The following is a 9,165-nucleotide window of genomic DNA, read 5'->3' on the forward strand; positions in this document are numbered from 1 at the left end:
CCCCACAGAAGACTATACCACAACAGTCAGGAACATCACCCAAAACGGAACTGAGAACCTCCACCCCCAAAAAGAATCAAACTCCGCCCAGCTGGGTGTAAAAAATGAAGAAGAGGCCTCCAGGACGGGACACAGCCTCTGGTGGAGGCCATAGGACACAGATCTTATTTTTAAAAACAAAGAAAACGAAAAAATAGAAAGGAAAGGGTTGGGGGAGGGAGGTAGGTACTCCTACCTACCTCGGACGATTTTCAAAAGCTTTTGCCTAGAGAGAAGATGGAGAGTCTCTCACTAGAAACTTCTTAAAGATTAATGTTAGCTAGGGTACTTAGTAGCTCAATTATTTATAGAACTCGATCATATATATATGTCGTCTTAATATATTTTAGAGTAGGCTGGTAACACCAACCTGTTTAGTAACATAATTGTTTTCAGATATTCATAAATTATTTACTATTATTTATTATAATTTTATTACTATTTATAAATCATTTGAGATATTTTTAATATCTAAATAGAGTCAACTTTTAAAGAGCTTTGAAAATTCCATCTATTGATTTATATATCTATCAACTAGATTGGCTTTTTCATGACATTAAACTGCGGGCAGTATATATCGAGTTAATGAATGATCAATGGTCCAAAATTGCCCTATTTCCCCATCCTAGTCAAATCTTACTATATTCCCTTTATGGTCCAGTCACTTATACAAAGAAGCTAAGAATCGTAATACGTCAACGTCTAAAAACCAAAAGAAAAAAAATATTGAAATATTCAATGCGGAAGCGGGATTGGGTTATTCGAATCAGATATATGTCTGATCCCTTGCGTTAAGATACCAAGCTAGGATGCGAAGGGTGAAGAGGAAGAGGTTGGTCTCAAGGAGGTTTAATTAAAATTGACATTGATGGTACGTATTAGTACTTAGCTAGTTATGGAAACTGGATTGGTGTGGACGTAAATGATGGTGGGGTCTTGGCCGGAGGGGTGACGAATTAAGAAAGGCCAGTTTGTAGTGGCGTTTTCTGCTTACTATGGAGGAGTTTAAATATGTTCAATGATGTAAGATGAGCTGCACGCGTTAGATGGGCTAACTTTGTGTATATATATGTATATATATACGATGTTAAATTTATATAGGAGATCAGGTTGAGTTAAGTACTGGAGTTCGACTGTTCCCTTGTTGCGATGAATTAATTGAAAGATCAGAGTGGTAATTGCACTTCAGTTGCTGATGAGTGATGATCTATCCATGTGGGAAATGCTTTTATCAGAAGCTAATCCGATCAAGCTGCCTGAGTTTTTGGTTAACAAAGGTATGTCCAAGAGGCCGGCTTACCCAGGACTATTCTAGTTTTTGGAATCTCCCAAAATCAGTGAGAGGCTCTTTGAAAATGGATAGACAAGAGATCTCATGCATCAATACATTGTAGATGATTTTGGTATGGACTTGGACACAGTTTTGCAAATTTTAAAGTTCGATCCATTCGTAAAAAGTAATTAATGCTTATTGCAAAATCCAAGTTTGATTTTATTCTATAATTGTAATATGAGTTATTTTACTATCAAGTTGGGGTATAAAGCTCACTATCCTTTCACTTCCATAATAAGATTTGAATTGTAAGATTTAAATTTTAAAATTTATTTTCTAAATTAAATTATGTCATATTGCAAGCACTTTACTAAATGTGTTCTATACATCAGAATATCATTTTTATTTTATTTTATAATTAACCTAAATAAATTGTCAGCTTTGGTTAGTTTTGAGTGTAAGTTTTTTGTTGATAACACATCTTACCTTGCTTTGAACATGATGATCTATATTACAACATGCATGAAAGGGCCCCCACATGATCAGAAGTTAGGTAAAGAAAATTAATTCATCATTCATCAAGTACATATATATAGCTTGATAATGAAAATTGAAATTCATCATAGACGACCATGCAACTTCAAATTTGAAAAAGCTCAGTACAGATAGAGAGAGTTACACATGATGACTACCTAACACATGAGGCCATGGCAGATTAAAGTTACATTTATAGTTAAAAAGGAATGTCGGCAAATGCCAATCCCTACATTCTCGTTTATTAGTGCATGCACTTCAGTTGAGAAAGAAAGAAAGAGATCTTGTTAGGGTTGAGACTGCTCATGGTGAAACCATTTATAATCTTGATCAGTGAGCTTAGCAGAATGTTTGCTGAATTTGGTGTGCGAGTTCCTCTGCGCTAAGTTGGCATTCAATTCCAATCTATCAACAAACACATTCAATCATTAGGTTCAATAAATTTAATTAAATCAAAGCATGAGTGTCACATAACAATTCGTCAATAAATTCCAACCAAATTAATGAGGACATGTCGCTGCGCACTAGCTAGGTACCATTGTTTTCAGCGCATGCAATGCATCGTGGTTCCCAAAGACATGCATTAAACTTGACAGTCAGCAGTACTAGGACAGCACAACAACGTCAGTTTCCACAGATCGATTGGTATCAAGTTACAGTACGTACCATATAATAAATATGCATATATATATATATAGCGTTCTTAATATTCTTAATATTAAGGTGATCACAATATGCTCGTAAATCATTTTTAGTATAACTCAGTATTTAATTACCTTTGGTTTTCAGGATTTTGTACGTACAAATAAGATAATGAATAATACGTTCAAGAATAGAGTAGTAACTAACCAATTTAAATATTTAATCTTAGATTTTTTAGAAACATGCCGTGGATAATGAGAGAGATGCGTTATATAGGTTCTGAAGATATACTGTGAAGCATAAGTGTGTGTGTGTGAGAGAGAGAGAGAGAGAGAGAGAGAGAGAGAGAGGTCAAAACGCACTACAGACAAAAAGGTAGCAAAAAAGGTAGCATGAGGAGCACTTGTCACAAATCTCAACTGCCTGTAGAGCTCCACGCTATATTAATTTGTGCATTTTTCCAGAATAATAGTGAGACTTTGGTTATATCTGTATTCTTTTCAATGCAAGTTAACTTTAAAATGTCGACATAAATATTCTGAACTAAAATCTGGAGAGAAAAATGGGCGTGGGGTTCAAGATATGTAGAGTTTTACCTTAATGGTGAAGGAGTTACGCATGGTTTCGTCAGCAGTGTTGATGCTTACGTGGAGAATTTCGAGGGAGAGGTCTTCAAGTGCAGAAATTATTTTCATGGCTTGCCCTGGGATCCGAGGGGATACTGTCTTCAAAAGAAGATTTGGACCCGAAAACTTCACCTCCACGTCTGCAATCGGAGACTTCACATTTGCAACGAGTTCATTGATCACATTATCTGTGATTGAAGTAGTAGATGAAGATGTTGGAGATGGTTCAATTGAGCTAGCCATAGTTGGAGAGAGGTAACCTTGCTGCAACTTTGACCTGTAGGGGCTACTTGGTTGTGGGGTTCTTGGGCTGATGGGTAAGTTTAGTCTAGGGCTTAGAGGTGGCTTTCTAGGGCTAAGTGCTGAGGGTCTTGGACTTGAAACTAGCCTAGGGCTGAGGACTTCACTGTAAACTTTTCGTTGCTTCTTGGACTCAAGCGACTGAAGAACTTGCTGCAACTCCTTGATGTAATCGACCACTCCTCCAATTATGGATGCTTGATCTCCCTGTACGTACCATAAAGGCAGAAATTAACTTACTCCTGAATGATGCTGGAGATATATATATATATATATATATACAAGATGGTCAGCGTGTAGGCTGCAAGTTGAAAGAAATAATGAAATAATGACGGGTTATAGGGTATTTTAGTTCCTAGTCATTTTGGTGTAGAAAAGCAACTACATACATATATATATATATAGGATCTTTTAACTTCTAATATTTGGTCCTAACACTGTCATTTATAATTTGGAAAGATCTTTTGCTGAATGCTGAGGAATAGTCCACTCAAAACCACATCCTACTGCATGTCTACCATATATTCCATGGAAGTCTTTCTTTCTCTGCAAGCTGCAACCATAGTGCAATGACCTCTAGACTCTAGAGCTACATAATTCAAAAGCTTAATGAATTCTAGATCAAGTTTAGTAGCCTGGACTAGCGTGCAAAAGCCAAATGCAGACGTACAGTTTCTTGGTAATTAAGAGTACTGAGGTTACTGAAGCATGCAAAACCAGATTATAACCAAAAAGAAGTGAATTTGAGAAGCGTAGTCTGAAGTAATAGAGGCATGCATATATATATATATATATATATATATATATATATATATATATATAACTTACTCTTTTGACATAGAAGCAAGGCATAAGTGCCCTCAACACAGACAAATGCTCGTTCATTTGCTTCCTCCGGTTGCGCTCCACAGTAATATGGGAAGTACTCCTTGTTTGCCCTTCCGGGTTAGCTTCCTCCGAAGAAGTCATCCCCGCAAGTTTCAGTCTCTTGCTCTTTGGTGATGGTTCAAGCTCGCTCTCCGACTCCTGGAAGGCACTGGAGGAAGTAGACTTCTGAGAGACCAGTCTTCCCGTCTCTTCACCTTCTTTCGAGGCCTTAACCACAACTTCATGATCATTCGGAGGGAACTCCGCCACACGTTCTAAGCTCTCAAAGATGTTGAAAAGATCATCTTCGGCCAGATTGGTATCTCCTAATTCATGTTCTTGAAAAAAATCAGACAGAATATCGCCCATTTTCAGCTCTCCTTTTTTTTTTCCTTTTGGTTTTTCCTTCCTGAAAACCTCTAAATTTTAAAAAGTGTACTCCCGGATGGGCTTGGTGGGGATAGAGGAGTGGAGGAGACTTTAAAGGGAAAAGGACCAGATGGAGAAGTAGTGCAGGTTTAAGATTGTCAAGATCAAGAGAAAAAAAGAATGCTAAAAGGTGTAAATGGGAGAGCTCAGGCTGGGGTGAAAGAGACTAAACATCGCCATCATCAACTCTTTGATAGCTGGACCCGGTGTATGAAATTTGCTTCGTCGTTTAAGGCCGTTAGATGCTGAGGGAATCTCACGGGAAATCAGGGAGGCAGTGGAGCTCACAGAATCCCGAGAAAATGGAAATTTAAAAACCAAAAACAAGAAACAGGTTAGAGCAAATAGAAAGAGAACCGTTGCTGAGAGAGAGGGAAAGAAGAAAGAGGGTTATATAGAGCCATGCGAAGTGTCGTTGAACAAATTAAGGTGCTGATTGGATTGGAATTTTTTTACGACTTTCGATATTTTCTAGGGTGTGCCAATAACACGTCAGCTCCAGTTTCTTCTGCTAATTAGGTAAGATATAAATGTAAAAGCTACGTTTCTGATTTGGTCTATTAACTGAGGAGATGTGCATTGAATGATGCGGATCTTCTCCTGAATGCATTTGTCTATTAGAATGGGCTGCTAATTAGAAACCATATGATCAAATTTGTGCTTTAATTTATATATTCACGAATACTATTTATTTATTTACGTATAATTTTATGCATGCACTCTGGGTGAATGCAGGGCAACATGACAAGATGTTATTTGATATGGACATGATGAAATTTAATGGATTGATTTATGATATAATCTTTCTCGTGTTCTTTATAATTTGCTTTTGGCCTGACTATATATGATCAGGACATTGTAGGACGTTCGAGCTGCTAATGTACGTACCGTACGTACGTTGGGTCGATATTGTTTCACTTGATCAGCTAGGCATGCCGCCGTATGCATGCTCTTGATGAATCATGGATCGTGGTCCCTATATCATGACATTGTATGGGTTTAATCTAGAAAGCGTAATCATGTGAGTCTCAGGGCAACATGATCATGTAAAGTAGATCGATTGAACTGTTCAACGTGAGCGCTTCTTCCCTTATACATGGTGCTCGATTTTGGGTAGTGTGTGTGTGTGTATAAGTACTTTAGAATTATGATCAAGTGAAGCTCGGATTCTGATTTTGAATAGCATATATCATGGTCCGCTAGTTAGGACAGGCCAGCGTCGTGGATTTTGAATGCTCTTAGTGTCAGTTTTCAGACGACTACATGTCGGTACGTACAGCATAGAACTAATGCAACTGGCAAGTCGTCGACCGGCCCATATTTGTATAAGAAACGAACCGCGTACATGATGATGGTTGAATCACAAGCGTCAGTGCCGTTGAAGCAAAGTTTTTTGATCCCTGAAATGGTGGAACGTTTTATGGAACTTTCCTAAAATCATTTATAAACCCCATGCGAGAACTTCTTCCTCCCAATATCTCATTCACAGATCGATCTTTCATTCATTGCTCCCCCATATATATAAGCATCCAATACGGTGAGATAGCATGACTAGCTCGAAACTTGGCTCGATTCGAGTCCCATATTTTTGGCTAAGGAATGGATCATCTAGATTACCATCCTCTCCTACATGCAGGCGCTCAATCCAGGATGTTACAATTATATTTATTTCATAATAAAAAAAATTATGTCATGGTTTGCATTAGTTCATTATATACCCTAAAAGTATACAGCTTGGTGAAGGAAAAAATCATCATGTGTAAGTTTCATATAAGAGAAGGCATGCATTAGGGCAGCTTGATGATAACCAGCGAATTATTTGCGAAAAGGCGGTTTCATTATATACCCTAACATCATCACGCTGCAAGGTCACAAGTACTGAAGAATGTTAATTTCTACCGAAAACCTCAGCCGTACAACAATTTGACTTTAGTTAGGAAAGTCTCGTCCAAGCATTTTTAAACAAACTTATAAGAAGACTGTCAAGCATATTGTGGCAGTTGAGTTTGCTCTTCCAGAAAAAGGTTCTTTTTCCTCCGTTAAATATTTATTCCATGGTAAAACTCAACAACGGATGAGGAGCTTTTTGAAGAATGCCGATCTACTCTGACTCCGGCAGCCTTCAGGAAAGGTTCAGCTTTTACCTCTAATCTATCATGCGTACTATATATGCAATAGTGATTTGGTAAAGTATTTTGTCTGACTATAAAGCTGTAACTATTTAGTATTTTGGGAAAAAATCATGTACTAACTTATTAAAGATTTTACCGCCGACAAAGGTCATGGTCCATGGGGATTGAGTTCGACTTCAGCTAGCTCACGATAGACGGAGCCATTGCAGCTAGCTTTTCTTCGTTGGGTTTCGAAAATGACTAGAGATCAGTGGTAGGGAACAATTACAAAAATCACGTTATTAAACATGTCTGTCTCCTATACAAAATGGCTGTGTTACCCTAGGGAGGAAGACAAAATGGACATGTACTGTAAGTGTTTATTAGGAGAGAGAGGAAATAAATGGGACAAGGCACGCGTAAAGTGGCGATGACGACTAGGGCTTTTGGCAAAATCAGCAACTTGTGTATATTTTATTGCATGCAGGATGATACTAGTGTTATTATTATGGTGGGCTTTCAATGCACAGGTATGGCATCTCAGTGCCTACAATGTTTCCGGTAACTAAATGATGAATGAAGTAGTAATTGTATACAAATATTTACATATATAATCGCTGTTTTTATCAGCTGATCAGAGCACTCTCGTACGACTTTGCTTCTTTTACTACTGTAAAAGAACTAGTACTGTAACTTCATGAGAAGTGCAAGTAAATTATAATAAGGAAGCTGGAAGAGGTTCCAACCCCAAACCAAAAAGGCTGGCAAATACATGCAGTAGTGGTAGAAGCATGTCATGTATCCATATACGGCTTCCAAAAGAGTTTCACATTCTGTTTCTGAGCCTAGTTATGATGATAGAGTTACGCAGCTCTAGAGAGATAAAGTCACTCAGCATCTTTGTCATAGCTACATTAAATTCTTTCTGATTTTCTAGTATGGCCCTTATTCTATATGAATGAGGGAATGTGGGACAAAATTTTAAAACAAAGAGTAGGCTTCAGTAGTTTTTATTGCATTGGGGTTCGGGAAAAAACATCATTCAATATCACCCACGAAATGTATGAGCAAAACATTATTACTTAATAATTACTGCTGCTGCTGCTCCTACCACATGATTTAACCTACCATACAACTGCACTCATTTAATCTCTCTCTCTCTCTCTCTCTCTCTATACACACTGTGTATAGGAGACCCCATTTCATCAGAAAATATGTAGGTCCTACGGGCTTGATTACATTTTAGATTTCCATGCCCTATTTGGGAGGTCACGTCCCCATCCGGCCCGTCCCGTCCCACTTCTGTCCGATCCCTCTCAATCGTTGGTGTCAAGCTAATTGTCACTATTATTAATAATTTAAAATCCGAAGTTGCTCAATCCTTCGTTAATTGTTTTCTTTATATATATGACTTAGACTTGTTTTAATTATTAGTATTATTTTATCATTATAATGTACATGATGTTTGTACTCTATACATGGAGGAACATCATGTACAACGTCATTTCGGTAGATTAATTATTGCATGTTTCTATATCTTTAATTTCAAAACAACAAGAGATTGAGTTTTGGTCGAGATCAATCGCAATATAGTATATATAATAATTGGGCTCATTCATCATATATATATATATATATATATAGATATCAGAGATCAGAAAAGTAATGGGCCGGTAACTTGTATATAATGCATTGGCTTCAACACACACGTATCGATCATATATTAAAAAAACACGTATCATATAATATAATGATGTGCGCTCGGATTCAAAAAAATATAATATTCTTTTGCATGAATATAATGAACTTTCAACAAACTAATTTATAGCCTAACTGCAATGCAACTACCAATATATATATATATATATATACCAGCTAGGCGAGAGATATTGCTTTGTTACAGAGGGAATTAAACAGGAAGCTAGGAAGGACGTATGTTTGGAGTTGGACTTCCATCATCAATCCAAATTTCAGGGCAATGTAGAGAGTAGATCAGACAAATGGGAAGTTGCTTTTCCCTTCATGCACCTTTATGGCACAATATTAGAGGCAGAACAAAGAATACCTTTTGATTTTTTCTGTCTGTAAACCCTTTTTGGTCGACCATGTAAACCAGTTGATGATCGATGTCCAAATTTGTCTGTAGTTTGCTCGGCGTTTGAGAGAGAGAGAGAGAGAAAGAGAGAGGCTATTCATGTAAGATGCATGCATGCTTCTTCATTAACAATAGAAATCCAAAGGCACATGTAGATGTGGCATGGAGATGTCCATTTCAATAGCAAAATTGTACCAGAAAAATGTGCCTTGAATGCCATTATTGGCATTCCTCCCATACAAAACAAAA

The 9,165-nt window shown here is 37.3% G+C and overlaps 1 protein-coding gene across 1 annotated transcript; it reads right to left on the bottom strand.

Moving 5' to 3' along the window:
* Positions 1–1,851: 1,851 nt before the first annotated feature.
* Positions 1,852–5,082, bottom strand: LOC122309455 (transcription factor SPEECHLESS). The gene is made up of 3 exons (XM_043122952.1): positions 4,243–5,082; positions 3,085–3,621; positions 1,852–2,251 (listed from the first exon to the last, which is right to left on the bottom strand). Exons 1-3 carry the CDS (start codon positions 4,648–4,650, stop codon positions 2,186–2,188), a joined length of 1,011 nt encoding a protein of 336 aa, XP_042978886.1. The 5' UTR covers positions 4,651–5,082; the 3' UTR covers positions 1,852–2,185.
* Between the last annotated feature and the right edge of the window lie 4,083 nt (positions 5,083–9,165).

This window comes from Carya illinoinensis, chromosome 5 (assembly GCF_018687715.1).
Source record: "Carya illinoinensis cultivar Pawnee chromosome 5, C.illinoinensisPawnee_v1, whole genome shotgun sequence".
Lineage (NCBI taxonomy): Eukaryota > Viridiplantae > Streptophyta > Magnoliopsida > Fagales > Juglandaceae > Carya > Carya illinoinensis.

Bases quoted from the DNA above. Each gene is read 5' to 3' on its own strand.
- LOC122309455 (XM_043122952.1), bottom strand. From the start codon at position 4,650: ATGGGCGATATTCTGTCTGATTTTTTTCAAGAACATGAATTAGGAGAT. The intron at 3,622-4,242 runs GTAAGTTATATA...TGGTACGTACAG, and splicing joins CTTGCTTCTATGTCAAAAGA to GGAGATCAAGCATCCATAAT. The intron at 2,252-3,084 runs GTAAAACTCTAC...GTTTGTTGATAG, and splicing joins GTAACTCCTTCACCATTAAG to ATTGGAATTGAATGCCAACT.